General features: G+C 37.2%; 2 protein-coding genes across 2 annotated transcripts; one reads left to right on the top strand and one right to left on the bottom strand.

Moving 5' to 3' along the window:
- Positions 1-3,082: 3,082 nt before the first annotated feature.
- On the top strand, positions 3,083-9,489 carry LOC137009551 (ERBB receptor feedback inhibitor 1). The gene is made up of 4 exons (XM_067371865.1): positions 3,083-3,235; positions 6,435-6,626; positions 6,729-6,811; positions 7,117-9,489. The coding sequence occupies exons 2-4, from the start codon at positions 6,571-6,573 to the stop codon at positions 8,061-8,063; spliced, it is 1,086 nt and encodes a 361-aa protein (XP_067227966.1). The 5' UTR covers positions 3,083-3,235; positions 6,435-6,570; the 3' UTR covers positions 8,064-9,489.
- Positions 9,490-14,871: 5,382 nt separating this feature from the next.
- LOC137009717 (uncharacterized) lies at positions 14,872-16,620 on the bottom strand. Its single transcript, XM_067372165.1, has 6 exons — positions 16,407-16,620; positions 16,170-16,292; positions 15,956-16,074; positions 15,708-15,855; positions 15,502-15,620; positions 14,872-15,431 (listed from the first exon to the last, which is right to left on the bottom strand). The coding sequence occupies exons 1-6, from the start codon at positions 16,564-16,566 to the stop codon at positions 14,934-14,936; spliced, it is 1,167 nt and encodes a 388-aa protein (XP_067228266.1). The 5' UTR covers positions 16,567-16,620; the 3' UTR covers positions 14,872-14,933.
- Between the last annotated feature and the right edge of the window lie 2,730 nt (positions 16,621-19,350).

The following is a 19,350-nucleotide window of genomic DNA, read 5'->3' as shown; positions in this document are numbered from 1 at the left end:
GCCCTCTTCTTGAGAGCAGCAGCTCATTTGCATTTAAAGGGAAACAAGCAAAAACTGAGTGTTTTTGCTCACCCTCAAAAAGTGACAAATTTATCATAATGCTATTAAAAATTATCTGAAGGGTATTCTTCAAGGGTAACTTCACATACACACTCTGGGGACATCAGAGACTTATTTTAAAAGTGTAAAAAGTGTAAATGTGGTATTATATGACCTCTTTAATAAGCCTTTATCTGACTGGAAAACTACTTAAAGGTGCCCTAGAATTAAAAATTGAATTTATCTTGGCATAGTTGAATAACAAGAGTTCAGTACATGGAAATGACATACAGTGAGTTTCAAACTCCATTGTTTCCTCCTTCTTATATAAATCTCATTTGTTTAAAAGACCTCCGGAAAACAAGCGAATCTCAACATAACACCGACTGTTACGTAACAGTCGGGATCATTAATATGTACGCCCCCAATATTTGCATATGCCAGCCCATGTTCAAGGCATTAGACAAGGGCAGACAGTATTAACGTCTGGATCTGGATTCTTTATAAATTTCTCCAACAGTGTGTAATGTTAGCTTTAGCCACGGAGCACTATAAAACTCATTCAGAATCAAATGTAAACATCCAAATAAATACCATACTTACGCGATTAGACATGCTGCATGACGAACACTTTGTAAAGATCAATTTTGAGGGTTTTAGCTGTGTGAACTTTGTTTATGCTGGTTAAGGCAAGTGCGAGCTCCAGGGGAGGGGAGCATGAGATTTAAAGGGGCCGCACAGCCTGAATCAGCGCATATTTAATGATGCCCCAAAATAGGCATTTAAAAAAAATGAATAAAAAATATCTATGGGGTATTTTGAGCTGAAACTTCACAGACACATTCAGGGGACACCTTAGACTTATATTACATCTTTTAAAAAGAGGTTCTACGGTTAAACCTTTAAACCTGTCTGAGACTGATTCCAGTTCTAAAAAGATATGAGAAATAAACACTTTCTTGAAAAAACTAAAATCCTATACTGATATGTCACTTGCATAATAATTTGGAACACAGTGTAAGTTTTAAATCAAAGTACTAACATTACTAAAATAAAAATGTATTAAAGCTACATGGAAATAAAAGGTCATAAAAATGCACATAAAATTACTAAAATTAAAAACAAAACTTAAAATATAAAAGTAAAAACTAATTTCAAATATTATAAAATACTGTAATAGTATAAAAGACAAAACTAACACTGATCACAATGAAGACTTTATAGCGGAAATAAAATGTAAAGTTATTGTCACGGATTTTAGTGATATTTTTAGTCCACTCCTTCCTGATCAATAAAACAAGAAGGTGTTTTCTGTCACCTTCCTTATTTAAATATTTATAAACTTCCAGCCACAAAAAGGCAGTCATGAATGATTTAATCATTTTGTATAGTGGATTTTGCAGTGTTAGTATAATATAATATAATATAATATAATATAATATAATATAATATAATATAATATAATATAATATAATATAATATAATATAATAAAGATTGTCTGTAAACAATGATATTATTATACAGAACTATTCCTAGAGGAACTGTGGGTCAACTTTGATATAGTTATCTAAGGACACTGTTCACATGGGATGCATGACACCAGCAGCTGTGTGGGACCAGGGACAGGAAATGGGTTGACCCTCTCCATGGGAGTTCAGTCCCCCTGTGGCTCCAGCCTCTCTCAACAATCATCACAGGCTTCAGAGACACAAACAGCACAGCAAATCAACATGCTGCTGAGGGGGTTGTTTTTCCACAATGATTTACAGTTCAAACATTCATCTGTTAAGTTAGCATGCTGTATTCTTAGCAATGCAATTGTGACTCTGTTTCCCATACATGATTTGTCAGAATGATTTATTCATCTACCCTTCAGAGTGAATATATGTATGTCTGAGTCTGAATGTTTTATTCAATCTTATTAATGAGTTATGTAAAGCCTTCTTCTGTGACTTGAATGGACGTGATTCATCACACGTTGTATCCCTTCTCTGTAAAAGCCCTAGAGTTGTTTGCGTTCTGGAGCAGTGATTCGAAACCACACATCTCCATATGGAAGAATGATCCAGCGGAAACGTGCAACCTCCACAGAAAATTCCACCCTCACACTCCCACTTACAACGCCCACATGCTATGACAGCTAGACATGCCCACGTGTACCTCCCTATTGCAGCTTGTGCACAGGGAAAGTTTAAAGAAACATCCTTACAGTGGTTTGGATTTGAGCAGTGTTGCCAGATCTTTCTAGAAAAACAAGTGACATGATCTGACAAAACAGTTGCAAAATAAGCGATTTGCCTTATGTGAAGAATTGCAACTTTCTGGAAATAAATGTTTATGAAACAGTTACATATTTAAGTTTCAGTTTCACTGATGTCTAAATCTCTCACATGAAGAGATGACTTGATAAATTTCGACTTCGATCTTAAAAATTCATTCTTTAATATTTATTTATCATGACAGTATATTTGAATCATAGGCTTCAAAATGGAAAAATGAACTGTGTCAGCAAATAGTTAGAAGCTATTTCTCTTGCTCATCTTAACACAACAAGAAATTATAGAGAAAAACATCTGAAATTTCACACTGAATAATGACCAAGAGGTTATTTTATGTTACGCAATTGTATTCTGGACATAATCCCAGAAAAAGGGGCAACCTACTGCCCATATTTGGGCTTTATGAAATAAACGAGCCCAAAGTCGATAATAAATGGACATGGTAACACTGGATTTGAGCCAACACAACATGCAACATAATGTGAATTTTATCATTGCTAGCTTATCTCAAGCACTTAATAATAGCATTTTTATATTCTTATCATGCGAAACTGGAATTTGTTTTTATAAATTTTTTTTCAATACAGGGAATTTTTCTGAGTGTTAAATAATTGAGAACATATCTGAACCAAAGGTGTTGCAAGCCCTATAAAAGTCTGCACTAAACGGCGCCTTTAAGATAGTGGGCGGAGCTTACGGTCTGACGTGAACAGTCCTTATAAATAGTTTCCAGCTCGCAGCTTTCCATGATGAAAGCGACTAGTTGAGCGGCAGAAACTTCTAATACACGTGCGTTTTGTTTAATATATTGTGGTGACTGTTTTATGAAGATACGCGGGATTTCTAACAGCACTTGTCTGGCTATACTGGATATAAGAGAGCATAAATAAACACAACCTTACGAAACATTTAACCGGTAAGTAGCTAAGTATTTTAAAGTTGCTTATGTTTTTTTTTTATTATTATTTTTTTTTCCGTTTTAGTGAAATATGTCAAACTGTTAAGTGCATTTCACACTGTATGTGCAACTCTTTATAGGCTAATGGTTGTTCTTTGGACTGAAATACAGAATGAGATGAGTCGCACCTGAGTCAGAAAGGGTTTGTCAGTGGGTGTGTTGAAACAGATGTAGAAAACCTGTCCATATATCAGAATGATCTTTATATTCGTAGTACTGCAATTTCGGACTTTACAAGCAGCCCTGCGTCATTCCAGAGAACTGTTTACAAGACGACAACCAGTTGAGTACGATCTGTCCCGTGTAGTAGTAACCTAGTTTATCATTTACCAGAGATGTCTGAACTCTTGCACGTCTTCTGTAGTAATTCATCTCCTGTTGGCGAGTGCGCCTGACGTCCTCGTGCTCCAAATCATTCTGCCTTTCTGTAGATATATTATCAGTTCTTATATATTTTTTTTCCCCCATAGGTGTTCTTATTTATTGCTCATAGCCTGTCATGTATGCCTCTTAATTTGGAGGGGATGGGTATCTCTTTAATTGTTAATTACTGAAGTGGGAGTGTTGTCTTATGGGCGTTAATGGTATGTTATTGCATATATTATTACGTAATTACATAATTAAGGGAAAGAATTCATTAAGGTGAGGTAAGATGATGTATCGAAATAATTTAATGTAAAAAAATTTGTCTGTGTGCAAATTTTGTGTGCAAATGTATACTATTATTATAGTTAGTAGTATACATTTGTAACTGCATATATATATATATATATATTATAATTTCTCTCTTCCAAGGAAAATCGATCTAAAAGATAGTAGAATGCTTGAAAAAAAAAAACATTTAATCCAAAAAAAAAAAAATAAAAAAAAAAAAAATATATATATATATATATATGTATATATAAAACATATCAACTGAAAATTGAATAAATAAGCTTTTCATTGAAGTATGGTTTGTTAGGATAGGACAATATTTAGATATTTGGCAGAGATACAACTATTTGAATATCTGGAATCTGAGGGAGCAAAAAAAAAAAAAAAGAATATTGAGAAAATCGCCTTTAAAGTTTTCCAGATTAAGTCCTTAGCAATGCATAATGCATATCCACTCCAAAAAATATTTTTTTTGATAATATTTATGGTAGAAAATTTACAAAATATCTTCATGGAACATGATCTTTACTTAATATCCTAATGATTTTTGGCATAAAAAAAAAAATCTATAATTTTGACCCATACAATGTATTGTTGGCTATTGCTAAAATATACCTGTGCAACTTATGATGGTCCAGGATCATTCATATATAATATAATATAATATAATATAATATAATATAATATAATATAATATAATATAATATAATATAATGGTATTGATAATGTAATAATAATAATGTTTTATATATATATATATATATATATATATATATATATATATATATATATATATATATATATATATATATATATATATATATATATATATATATTATATTTTATATATATATATATATGTGCGAATATGTATATCTTCTCAGGAAAAACTAGTTCGGTGCAAATAGGATCTTACAGTGAAAGCTTAATTTTGAGACCTTCTGTAGTGTTAGTTTTGAAGATGTAATTTGCACCACTGTACTATTTGGCATGTTGATGCTGTTCCTCTCAGTAGTGGATCAGTGTGTCCTCTGGCTCCTCTCCCAGGCCCTGCTGGTGACGTCCTACCTCACACCTCTTTCATGCCTTTCTGGCAGGGGTTTAACCTCTCGGATAAGAGCTGCCTGATGTTGAAAATGTACAGGCACTCACCCCAACGCAAACACACAAAGAACCATTTGTGCTTTAGCGTCGCATCTGCATGGAGGTCTTTACTGGGAGAATTGACGATTGTTGGTTTCTGCCTTTCACGGTTCTGACTGAGGCAAAGCAGAGGCAGAGCATGTGATAAGTTGCATAATGTAGCCTGCATGGGTATTTCATTGATTACATTCTGACTTGTGCCCAAGCATTCCGGCACATTTCTCACTGAATGGTTTTGTTTTCTAGCACAGATGCTTTATTGTGTTTTGGTGTAATGTCTTAAAGAACTGTTGCATCACCGAAGCTTCATAGCTAAGCTATTTGTTATATCTGCCTGCCCTTGTAACTATGGAAAAACTGCATATTCATCTAAAGGCACATATGGCTTTTACAAGACAATGCATTTCTGGCTTTAAGAGAGATAATTCCTTTTTGCTATAAGGCCAGGTTTTACATAAAGTACACTACTGTTCAAAAGTTTGGCTCTGTGTATGTATAGGCCTATATATATTCTCACAATTTTCTCTTTTTTTTTTTCCTCACAATTGTGAGTTTACATCTCACAATTCTGACTCCCCCCACCCTCAGAATTGCATGATATAAAGTTGCAGTTGCGAGTTGTAAAGTCAGAATTATGGGATAGAAACTCGCAATTGCGTGAAATAAACTCTCAGTTCTGACTTTTCTCAGAATTGTGAGAAACTTGCAATTGTGAGTTATAAAGTCCAATTCTGACGGGGAAAAAAGACTGAAAAGTAAGAATTGTGAGATATAAACTTGCAATTCTGAGAAAGTCGCAATTGTGAAGAAAAAGTCAGAATTGCGAGTTTACATGCAATTTTGAAGAAAAAAGTCAGAATTGCAAGAAGTCGCAATTACCTTTTTAATTTTTTTTTTTTTTTATTCAGTGGCAGAAACAAGCTTCCATAGTTCAGTGTCACATGATCCTTCAGAAATCATTCTATTATGCTAATTTGATGCTGAAGAAATTCTTCTTTTTCTTCTCCTTTTATTATTTTTATTGTCAATGCTGAAAACAGTTGTGCTGCTTAATAGTTTTGTGGAAACTAATAGATTTTTTTTTCAGAATTCTTTAAATGCAAAGTTCAATAGAGCAATTATTTGAAATTTGAAATCTTCACTGTCACCTTTTGATCAATTCAATGCAATCAAACGGACTCCAATCTTTTGAACAGTAGTGTATATTATACATATTACATTTAATTTAACTTCAACTTTTAATTTGTAATGGTCTTTTTATTTTTGGCTTTTTTTTCTTACCAAAAAGCTGTTGCATTAACAATAACCATTTTAAAATGACTGAAAAAGTGGCCTAATTAACCCTCCTCTCCCCATGCAGGTTTTCCCATTGCTGTTGGAAAAGTGGAGCACAAGAGTCCTGTCTTGGTTACCCATGGCTCTATTATGACTTCTGCAGGATCAAGAATAGTGGAGACCCCCGCAGGCCTGAACTAGCCTCCACTCTCTTAAACATTATGGCCACAGCCCAACCATATTGGGATCAACACCATGACCATGACACCATGGATAAGTGAGTGTGAAAGCAGTCCTCCGCTTAACCAACTTGTGTATCATGAGAGATATGCTTCTCTAGTCACCAGATTTTGACGCTTTCCATTTTTGTGTTTTGCAGGCTGTTTTTTGGATTTGGTTCGGAGTCCATGGATCACAGCTTGAGAATGTATCAGCAAAACTCTTCAAACGTGGGCTTTGAAAGTGAGTGAGTGCTTGATATTGAATTATATCAGCTATATCACAGTCTGGTGACCCTCTGTTCTTTGAGCATGTTGCGTATGTTTCTCAGGAAGCATAGAAGGTTATAGGAAGTTGTATGATTGTCTGATAAGTGAATCCTTTGATAAACTCACTATGTTGAGGCTGGCACCATCTCGGGAGATAAAGCCACTGAAAAATAACAACTGAAATGAAATTGATGACAACATTGAACATGTATGTCATATTGTAGATGGTCTGTGCTTAAATCCTCATTTTTTTTTTTTTTTCTGTATTTTTCATCATAGGAAGGACATCTGGCTCCTGTTCTCCTCCGTGTCTGTCTCCTAAGACTCCAAATCCTGCACAGCTGCTGTTTTCCTCCCAGTGCCACCCGCCTGTGGGAGACCAGGTGGTTCCATCCTTACAAAAACTGTCTGTTTATGAGCACATACCCCCTTGTTCACCCAGGAGAACGACGAAGCCTCTCCCTCCCCTCCCGGACATAGGCGACCTGTCTTCTGATGAAGCAGAAGACAACGAGGTGGAGTTTTTCTCCAGCACCTCTGAGAGCCAGTGCCTGGTGCCTAAAACCTCATCCTTCCAGTACGGCTTGCCAGGGAGGCGCAGTTTTCGGGGAAACGGTCAGATTAACTTTGCATATCATGAAGGGCTACAAGAACATCAGAAACTTTGTGGAGTGAGGCCTCAGTGGGAGCAGGCGGTAACGCAGAACCAAGACAGACCCCAGCGCCGGCTACATCGCTCCAATTCTGGCCCTGCCGGATCCTTCAAGGCCTCCAACTTCAGGCCAACCAGCCTTCACCATTCTCCCCACAGCCACCCGCTGGAGAAACCCGAAGTCCCACCTCGCGTTCCAATCCGCACTCGCCTCAGCGAGAGCACGGACAGCAGGCGGCCATCAGTCGATGACTTTGATACGGACAAACCTCCTAAAGTTCCACCCAGGGAGCCCATCCCTCAGGTCATACCGCGTGCCATTAGTCCAAAAAGTCTCCCGATTTACGTCAACGGGGTAATGCCTCCTACTCAGAGCTTTGCTCCCTATCCGGAGTATGTCAGTAAGGCTCAACAGAAGCAAAGCTGCAATGGCTTGCCGACCCCTCGCAGCCCCTGTATTCTGCCTATCATGGAAGATGGGAAGAAAGTCAGCAGTACACATTACTTCCTCCTCCCTCATCGGCCCGGGTACTTGGACAAGTTTGAGAGGTTTTTTAAAGAGTCAGACTCGTAGTGATTATTAGTGATCGAGCAGTTAGAATCTGAAGTAGAATAAGGAAGGCCGGATATAAATGGATATGTTGTTAGACTGAACTGATTCTTCAGTGTTATGAATTACTGGTCTGTTTAGGGGTTGGACAGTATGTCCTCGGACTACACACAGAGAAAAACAAAAATAATTGGTTTACCACTGCTGGAAATTGCAGAGCAACTCTGTTAAAAGTGTCATTTAAGTGTCCCGCCATAAAAGCTAGATGGTTTAATGTTTGATAATTAAGACAACTATATGTCCACAGCAAACCTGAAACTAACTTTAATTGCATTTTAAAGCTCAATTTCAATTTTTATCAGAAAATCGTGCTGCCCTATGTATTGGTGTCAATGTTTTTTTGCTGTTGTTGTACGATTTCCTTACTGTATGTTAAATTAGAGTGTACAGTATCCTATCATGAAGGAATAGGATGAACTGTGTAACCTGAGTATAAGCTGGTCTTATGATGATTTTTTTTTTTTCTTCTTCTTTCCACTCTGTAATATGGTTTGGTAAAGGTGAATGTTGGTTTTCCTATTAAGACATTATGAACAAACAGTATAAATTCTGATATTGCTGAAAAATGTCAACTGACTAGTATTCGCTATAAGAATTCCCTGAATTCCTGATAATTAAAAGAGCTGTCCACATTTATTGGATCATTTTATAAGCTAAGTCAAGGACTATGCCATGCGTTTGACAGCAGTGAGAAGTGTGGGGATCAAAACTTCTTGTCAGTACTAATATAGTGACAAATGGAAAGGACTGGGCATAAGTGATAGTAATCTAGTCTTCATGAGAAGATTAATCTATACTTTTCGTTCTGTCACTTTCTTTTTTTTTTCCATTCAGATGTGACACAAATGAATCCATTTGATTATATATATATATATATATATAATTTTTTTTTTTTTTTCTTAATAAAAAATGGCACTTGCAGTTTCATTTTCATCTGTTACAAGGGTAGAAATGCCACTGTCTTGCCGTTTGGTGTCGAAATGCAGGACACTGGTTGTAAATGGGTAGTTGGTGAATGGTATTTTGCTGTATTTTTGTACTGTTTACCATGAAGTTGCTTCACTGAAGCATTTACCACAAAGGAAAATTATGAAAGGAAGTCATGGAAGCCCATGACTGGTCCTGGTCTTGTATTTTTTTTCATATATTTCTCCTCAAAAGTTGAGCACACTTGATTGTTTTTGGTTAAACTTTTTATAATCTTGACATTTATCAGACCAGTAACTGTTTACGTTTCCAGCTACTTATGTCCATCCAACAAAATGACTGTTTTCTGTGTGAAGGCTAATGTTAACTGACTTTGTTTCATCCACTGAGGAAACGTGCACTTCTAAAATGTACAGTATTGGTGTAGTTTTTCACACCAGACTATTTAAATAAAGTAACTTATTTGTACACAGATTTCTTGAATCATTTCAATTGCAGTGTGTTGAATTTATCATAGCTTTACATTTAAATTTACCAATCACAACATATCAAAGGGCTGAACCGAGATGCCAACACTATATGATCAGTGAATGATATAGATTTTTCTTTGTTCAAGCCTGGCACCTGCATTGTCTTATCGGTATGAAGGAAATGTTGAGAGGTGATCTCAGCTTTATTGTGATTGCTGTGTCTTTATCTCTGTGCTGTTTGCTCAAAGCTGTTATAATGAGGAGACGGCCAAGCTTTTGGAACTTCAGCCTGAGTCACTTCCTTTAAAATACCACCGCATCAATGTGCGAAATGTTACAAAGAAGTGGAAGATTTCTAAAGTAAGCTGCCCTCAGTGAGTCACTGTCGTCTATCTCGAGTTTGTGGTGTGGTGAACTACCAAAATGAGTGCTGTTTCCCTTAATGTAAGTATGTCAAATCGTGTGTGTGACCACATAACTACCAAAAGATATTGTCTGTATACACGTGGATTTTTATGGTTAACTGGTGTTAACCGCCTTCGTTTAAGTAATTACTAAAATTTAACATGAAAGCTAAACGTTTATCATTCTATAGCACGTTGCGCCATCTACAGCTCCTTAGCAATAGAGTTTTGAATTATGGTGAGCCTTATTGAAACAGTCGAACAGCGCCATCTCTTGTCCAAACGTGATGTGTGCGAGAAATGGGTTTCCTGCTTAATTCTGTTCTGACAAGCCATTTGTAAGTGTCTACCGAAAGGTGTTAGACCAAATGCCTGTTTGTTTGCAGAAACCAAGTGGTCGTCCACACCAAGTGTAGGCTATTTGTAAACTTATTCAACTTATTCATCTATTGTATGTATTTAGTAAGTTTATTTTCATTTAAATATTTATTTAAATGTATTTTATGCATTTTAGTTAATAGTTTAATTAAGCATTTTACATTATTATGTATGATATTTTACTCGCATTACACTGCATAAAGTGTAAGCATCCTCCCTGTGTTCTCGGAACTTTGGATAAGGTTCAAGATTCTCTCAAGTGAACAAATATTCTTCCAGTAACGTTAATACAACGTTCGTTCAGTTTTTTCAGGTCTTTAATAATGTTCTTAAAACGTTGGTTCAAAAACATTCCTTATACATCGTTCAGGGAATGTCTTTTTTGTGACATTTGTCTAAAACTTTTGCAATCTTTTTTCAGAATGTTCATTGAACAATCAAAAGTAACATTCTCACAATGTTTGAAGAATTAGGCTATGAAATGGAATGTTTCTTTAACGTTCATATAACCAAGAAAAAACGTTTCTATAACATTTAATGCAATATTACTTAAAAATGTCTTTACTAACTGATAAAAGACTATTTATTAGGTGCACTGAAAGGAATAATATTAATATACATCATCTGTGCACGAGGTAGGGCCATCATCGCGTAAACGATTGGCCCTCTGTCAATCACTGCCATGACGTTCCTTGTGAGAGACGAGCGCGGATGCGCGCTCCAGTAACTTTCCACACTCCACAGGCGCGCATGCAATGTTTTTGTCAGAAGACAGGAGTAATAACTGCAGATTATGAGTTACCTGCGGTGAGTCCGACATAATGAATCCACTAAAGGCCAATTCACACCGCCCCGACGACGGCCAACAAACTCGTCTGTTGGAGTTTGTTGGTTTGGTGTGATACCCCTGTTGGCGTTTGTTGGCCGTTGTTGGCGTTGGTCGGAGTTGGTTTTCACCCGACTGAACATGTTTAATCGGCGTTTGTCGGGTCGTGGAATGTCTGCGTGGTGTGAACAGTTTTCCAACAGACGGCAACCAACTCTGACGTAATCTGACCTGTTAACGAACCGTTGCCATGACGATGAGGGAAGTCCCCTGCAAAGACAGCTATTTGATCGCGCCCGCGCCTCACGCACACACAACAAAGCACTGGAAACGTGACATCGCAGCTTGTTCGTTATAAAAAATAAAATACAGTAAAAAAAAAAAAAAAAAAAAAAAAAAAAAATATATATATATATATATATATATATATATATATAAATACAAAAGGTACAATAGTCTATAGTGCAATCCGTGCCATTCAGCAAGAGCAGCTGCTCCACTTCACCAAAAGAGAGAGGTAACGTTATAACCACCATGAGAGCAACGCAGGTTTACCTTCAGTTTCGTTTTTTAATAATTCGTTTTGACTTGTTTAGCTACATGGTTGTATATGCTTATGGGCCTCGTTAATAAAAAGGGTCGCGCTAAAAAAAAGTTTAAAAACCGATATACCAACCGCAGCGCAATAGGTTACGATCAGATCGATGGCTACAGCGCTTCGGATTTCAGGTTAGTATTTTTGTTTTGCCTCAATACTTTAATACAATAAAACTATATATGATACTATATTATTAATATAGTAAACTAACCTGACATATTGTTAACATGGTTACTTGTGTAGTTGTGGAATTTTCCCAGTCAGATGTCACTCGCGTTGGTCGGTGTTTGTTGGGGCGGTGTGAACATGACAGTTTTTTCTCATAGAATTCTAAATCCAACGGCCAACTTGTTCGTTGGCGTTTGTTGGTGTTTGTTGGCCGTCGTCGGGGCGGTGTGAATTGGCCTTAACAAAACACAATGAATGCCGGTGGTAAACACTCGTGTTCCAATACTCGTGCACGAGTTTTGGGAGGCGTTCCCTCGAAAGGAGGGGGGTTGTTCTTACTCATGCGCTCATTTCAAAAACTCAGTAACAGTCTTTGGTTTCTCAGTCGACGAAAAGATCCTCTTTAGCACCTTTAAGGAGAACATTCAGAAATATTTTCAACAGTGTTTTCCCCCAAATCTTATTGCATACTTCATCTTTTATTTCCAATTTTTACATTTGATCAATAAATTCAATAAGAAAAATAAAGCAGTAGTGTTACGAATCAGATTAAATAATTTACACTGAAAAATTACAATTGCATTAAAGCGGAACTCAGTAAGATTTGATAAGCTCCCCCTACTGGTTCCTTCAGTGAATCACACTGTCGTAAATACTCCAAGCGCAGCTCTAGACTACAACGACTACAACGCTCACCAGCGCAGTAGTTTTGCAAATGCAGTACAAGAAATCTCAATGGAGGTGGGTAATTTTCGAAATTGTCTTATAAAGTCATAATATATACATTGCTTTTGAATTACCGTAAAGCATTTTGTCACTTTCGCGTGAACGTGAACATGAGGCGAGACTGTTTCGGGTTGGTGCAGCTCAACTTGCAAGTGCTGTTTTCTGCCGTAGACGTGCCAGAGGGGGTTAGTGCACGCCTCAAACACACCACTACAAGTCAATTAACCGTCATAAGGACTTAGAAAACTATTTATGAAGGTTAAAAAATGTTACTTAGTTCTGCTTTAAATAACGTTATGATATTCTTTTCTTGAATATACAAATAAGAAATGTTGAGAAAATATAAACTTGAAACTGAACCACCAGTAGGTGGCGGCAAGTGACTGTCCTAGTCATTCATTCAAACGATTCGTTCAAACGGCTGAATCATTCAGTAATAAAACGCAGCTGAGTGTCGCTGTGAGAGACACACTGTGGTTCTGCTGTGATCTTTGTTTGGAAATATTTTCGAAATATTTTCTGAAATGTAAGTGACTTTATTAACTTGTATTGAAGTTAGACCTACTTAATTAACCTATTATTGAATGTATAAAAGTAGTCACATTTTCAATCGTGATTCCAATAACCCGGATAACAGAACTCTATAACTGTATCATATGTTATAAATATAAAAACCCTTCACATTTTGAATTTTTTACAGCAGCATGTTTTCTTTGTGCTGCACTCATTTTTTTTCAATTTCTCCTCGAGAGGCAGCGCAACCTGGTTACTGTCAGCACATTAGACATTAGATATTATTATTATCCATTATCAATCGCCACTTACACTAATAAATGTAATAGAATCATGCTTGCGTTTTGGTGATTCCCTAGCTATTTTTGTTATTGTTTTAATCAGGACAAGTAAAACTCTCTTTCTCTTGCCCCTTCAAAAAATGAATCGTTAATTGTTGAGCCCTTATAAGCCTATGTGCCAGGGCTCAGCCCCGGCCCAATTTAACCCCTGGTGCTTTGTATCTTGAGAAGTCTTCATGTTTTTTTTGTTTTTCACCTCTACATTTGTATTAAATGTCTCTAAATACATATTGACTGGGAATTTTTCAGTAGTTTTTCTCTGTAATTGGTTTGATGGTTGTCAAAAAAGGTCTTTGTTCATTCTCTCATTGCTATTTATGTGGGTATGGGTGCTGTAGTCAACCGAACAACCATTGTGGATGTGGCTTTATCAGAGACACTGTTATTGTTAGCTAAAATGATATCATCAATATACGTTTTTGTGGAACTCTGGGTATGGTGAGTACCTAACTCTTCCACCTCAATGTATTTTTTTTCTCTGGAATGAACGTCAATCTCCAGTGGACCACTGGAGGGCATCATAACCTCAAGGCTCTGTTGAATCCACTTCCTACCCCGAGCCCTCATTTATGCTAAAGTTCAGACAAATAGGTACAAGAAAGTTTGGACAACCCATTTTAAACTCTTTCCTCAATCCAGCTTGCATGGCGTAACACGGGTATAGTTTCCGGAAAGCCATCAATTGCCCGAATGTTCAGGTTGTTGTGGTTTAAGGGTTGTTTTGAGATAGAACCAAGGGAAGTGAGAGATTTCTGGAAGCAGTCCAAAAATCAGAGTAAAGAGCCAAGCCATTTTATCCTGTTAATTTCCAAAGTCCATTGAGCAAAAACCATTCCAAGAGCTGAATAGTGGCAGAACAAGTTATATCCAAATTAAAGACTTGAGGCTTACATTTCAAAGTGAAAAACTTTCCCCAAATTAAAAACTGGATGAACATTTATAGGACATACAGGATATGAAAATGGTGAAAAAAGAAAAAAAAAAAAAGTTTGGCCCAAATTTAGGCCCTACACCAGGGACTATGGATACGATCATATTCAGCACCATTACTTTGATTATTTTAGTGAACAAGTGCTTCTTACGGCTTCTGCATTGTGCCAATTTAGATCCAATTTTACCATGTATGCGAACTTGATTGTACAGTAACATTTATACTACACAACTTTGAAGCATTCTTGAGTGACAATGACCTGCTAAAATGGCTGTGTGTTGAGACAATGTGTGATAAGTTTAATGTTTGTGTAAAAGCTGAAATAGACAATTACCTATAGAGGTACAGGTCTAGATACACCCATTTGTTTTGTGTATATATAGAAACATTCTCCATTAAATTTAAAGTAACCTGTGAACTTATAACAGCAATATACAACCATAGAAAAAACAAAAAAATAAAAAGACTGGATCATGCCAGGTGCTTCAACCACTCATTTATTCCAGTAAATTTTATAAAATGAGATCTAGAAAATCCTGGATCTTGAGGATGCTAGGGCATGAAGGGGTATTTTACACCAGGAGGAACAAAAGGCTTGAAGGGTCGACGCCCATAGAACATTGGGTACATTGGAGGATAACCTGCAAACTGCTCAAATTGAGCAGCAGTGGTCGTGGAAGGCGTCGTTGTTGCTTCAACTGGGCTCTGGAAGGGGTACATATAGGGAGGAAACCTCGGGTACCTGGGCTGTTGTGCTGCAGAACCACTAGAATGCATGTAAGGATCAAACATTGACATGGGATACATGTGAGGGTACACCCGTTGGTTAGGGTCTTGAGTTGTCGTAGGAGGCACAGTGGGAGGTAGAGGGTAACCAGGAGAATGTGGACGATACCACCAGGGTTTTCCATATGGGAAAGGGTAAAACATTTGTTGATCGTTCAAAGGGTCCTGGACAGGAGCAATGGTTGGGGCCGGCATTGGAGTCACAGGACAAGAAAGAGTCACTTCCTGGTCACCATACATCAGAGAGAGCTGTATTTCAGTATCCTGAGGAAGACACGAAATGTCAACTACCATACATAGAAAATCTGACAAGTGCACTCTCAATTATTCTCACCTTCATTTCCAAACAGTTTCCTATGAATGGTGCAGTGACAACCAGTGAACCATCAACAGTCTCCAGTGTGAATGAGCATTTAGATGATGTTAAAAACAAAGGCTGCCATGATCCATCAACTACAAGGGGGGGGGGGGGGTATAAAAATAAAGTCAAGCTCAAGCACCTCTCGACTTGCAGAAGATGCAAATTATTAAGGGATTTACCTTTAACTTTAACATCATCTACTCCGACGCCAAGGGAGATAGTCATGTAAGAGGGAAAGCAGGACACTGTAGGGAGGAGGCGACTTGCAGGGCAAGACATTTGCACCGGAGCCCCCATTACATACAGTGGCAGAACATAACTTCCTTCCTGTTTTTAGATTTAGGAAGAGAAAGAACTCATTCAAGGCTCACTCTTCACATGGTCAGAGCAGAGCTACAGCACACTTATCTTTAGCGCGCACACTAACCTGTAGTCGGACATGACAGCCCTGGTATGGAGCAACAAGAGAAACATCTCTGCGTGCCCGCTTCAGTGAGAAACCACAGCGGGCTGGCATCTTAGACAGAGGCACTGTTGACCGATCTCCTGGTGGAGAGGGGTTAATTTATGAATTAAAAAAAAAAAAAAAAAAAAAAAAAGTAAATAAACTACCATATACTCACTAGCCCAAAACAACTTACCTCGATCAACCAGAAAGTGTGGTGTTCTTATTGCCCCTGGAATGTTCAAGGTCATTGAATCATTTCCACAGCGCACAGAAGGACCCAAACGATGCAGCTTTGCGTTAGCAAGGTGGAACCGCTCTTAAAAAAAAAAAAAAAAAAAAAAAAAGTTCAAATTAAGTTCTTTTGACCAATATTCAAACTATTCTGCTGATTTAAGTTCAGATGTTCCCTTTTCTTTGTCAGATACTGTACCTTGAGCACCTATTAGAAGTTTGCCAAAAGGGATTGTGTTTTCAAAGACTGCTCCATGAACAGCACCAGTTTCAGGAAAAGCCACAGGACCAGCCCTTAAAGATGAAATCAGTGTCATCACAACCACTGTGAAAAGCAAGATGCCCTTTGTCCAAGGCATGGTGAGCTTACTCTACTACCCAAGCAAACGGCACCAATATCATTTAATGAAAGATCCTTGACTATAAAGATTGACAAGTGTATTGAGACAAACTATGCTATTTGTACTCACTTTTGAACCACTAGCTGATGCTGGTTGGCCAATCAAATTTATTCCTCAATCAGCTTGTTGTTTTCACCTGTGCCTCATTAAGCTGAGAGTTAACACAAGGGCTGAATTTAGAAAAGCATACTAGCATACTACTCCAGTCAAGCAATACCAAAATATGCAACACTAGCCTCTGGTTTCACAGACGAGGCTTAAAGAGTTAGTTCATCCAAAAATGAAAATTCTGTCATTAATCACTCACCCTCGTGTTGAAACCCAAAAGAATTCTGTTCATCTTCAGAAGACAAATGAAGATCTTTTTGATGAAATCTGAGAGCTTTCTGTCCCTCCATCGACAGCTATGCAACGGACACTTCAAAAAGTTTATAAAGAGATTGTAAGACTAATCCATATGTATGGAGCCCCGCACATGACATGCAAGAAAAAAAATGTAATTGCGTGCACGACTTACTAATTTGTTCTCTCGATTTACTCAATCATGTGCACGTTTGAGCTTCCGCAAGAGTTTTGTTCTCGCGTGTGAAGCAGGTTCAGTTGAGCTTCTGTTTGTTGATCAATGTTTATATGTGAATAAAAGCCTAAATTCAATCTGTTCATCATATAAAGTGATTGAGTCTCTTCAGAAAATTTGGACTAAACCGCTTAATTCATATGGATTCATTTTATGATTGTTCGGTTGTTCTCCCGCAGTATAGAAATCGCATTCCGGGGAAGAGAAATGGGAACGTGGGGCCACTGTTTTGTGTGATCCCTCTTATTTAGTTAAAATAATTAACATTTTGCAGATTCTGCAAGTGGTATGTAAACTTTTGAGCATGACTGTATATTACACTAGATGGGTCACTCTCTGTTAGTGGTCCAAACTAATTTCCAAACCATTTTGGCTTTTCGTCATCTATAATGGAAACGGAAAACATTTAGAACACTCAACAAGTTGGTTTCACTCTAGTAAAAAAAAAAGTGTAAATGCAGTTTTAATGAAAATGGCAATATTTATGACTGTCTTTGTTTTCTGAGTAATATCTATCTGTGGCTCTGCAAAACAGATGTAGTTGACGATGTTGTAGGCAATGACCCCAGAGGTAAATCAGATGTAGTCCCTGACCTAAAATTCATACAAATAATCAGTGTTTCTTTTCTTGATTTGCTGACTTTCTTGCTGTTTTTTTCCCCCAGTACTGACATTGCAGTGCTTATTCAAAAAACATTACCACTGTTTAACAGAATAATCCTCTCAGATAAATACTAACCAGTCTTTAATGGAGGTTTTCAGGAATTATTGCTGCATCCTCTCCTGCATAGAAAAGCAACGCTTCTGCCACTGATTTTAGTGTGCAATGTGCATGCATTTCAATGTTTGTAAACATGACTGTCTGGATTGAGATTTGTCTAAGGCTAAACTCTTTCTTTATCTCCATAATCACGCGGTAATTGGACATTTTCACTCCTGGAATAAAGCATAATGTGAATTTCTACAACTGCAGGCAGCACCCATGACTCAAAGATATTTCACTTGATTCTACATCTTAAATGGATCCCCTGGTATTAAGACTTGTATGCGTTACTAGATTACAGTTGCACCAAAACATACAGATAAAAAGTATCAAAGGCATCAGGGCTAAAGTGAAGAGAACAAAGACGCAGAAGTTTTATTCGTCCACATTCTTCACAACTTCACATTCTTTTCTCCACTTATCTTTTAGTAAAGCAGTGAAGACTTACATTGCCTCTCGTGGCTCATCGACTGAAAATTACATCCAAAAGCAGCACAATGTGGCATCGTATATTATATTCCGAGTTGCGTTGCGGTAAAAATAGCGTCAGTAGCTCACAGAGTGCAACCATTTGACGTCATCGACATAGAACGCACTGTGCACCTAAACAAAATGGCGCCACCATTGTCCAAATATGTCATGGATTTTTTTAAATAACGTAAATCTTTCATAGGTTTTCTACTACATATTTCAGTAAGAGACATAATTTACATTATATTAAGCCATACAAGTCTTAATACCAGGGGTTCCCTTTAAAGTAGCCTACACGACTGACGATAAGGTAGGAAAAACCGGGGCTATAGCTATCATGCTATCATACGGGACTTTTTGAGAGAGTTAAATCAAACGTCCAGGTACAAAGATGTTTCCTATATGGTGTTGTATGTCTTAAATTAGATTATTTTTGTGAATGATATTATACCAAACTAAGGTTAGCTGTCAGGCAAATAAAACAAAGGATAGCTATATTATTATTAGGCTACAAGTTGTCGTTTTAAAAGTTTGTAATTTGTGTTTGTAAAATTTGTAAAGTTTTTTCTTTGTCTTTTGGCCAAACAATAGTTTGATGCCAATGAATTAATGAATAGATACATAGGCTATTTATTGACAATTGACAGTCGAGTGAAATCTATTCTCACACAATCCTCCTCCTCGTTCTTTTCTTTCATGTTGCATGTCACAATATTTCTATTTCTGTATTCAGTAATGTTTAATAACATAGTTGCCTCTATAACGTGTCATTTCAATGGACAAACTGACGTCAACGTCACTGTGCAGATAGATGTATTTTTTTCCTTTATCCAGTAGATGGTGGTAAAACATTGTTTTATATTTAAAATTCTCATGCTGTAGACCAGGAGCGTCCAATCCTGCTCCTGGAGGTCCACATACTGTCTTGAAT

This window comes from Chanodichthys erythropterus, chromosome 20 (assembly GCF_024489055.1).
Source record: "Chanodichthys erythropterus isolate Z2021 chromosome 20, ASM2448905v1, whole genome shotgun sequence".
Taxonomy (NCBI): Eukaryota; Metazoa; Chordata; class Actinopteri; order Cypriniformes; family Xenocyprididae; genus Chanodichthys; species Chanodichthys erythropterus.
The sequence above is the reverse complement of the archived record's forward strand: the minus strand, read 5'-3'. Positions and strand labels throughout refer to the sequence as shown.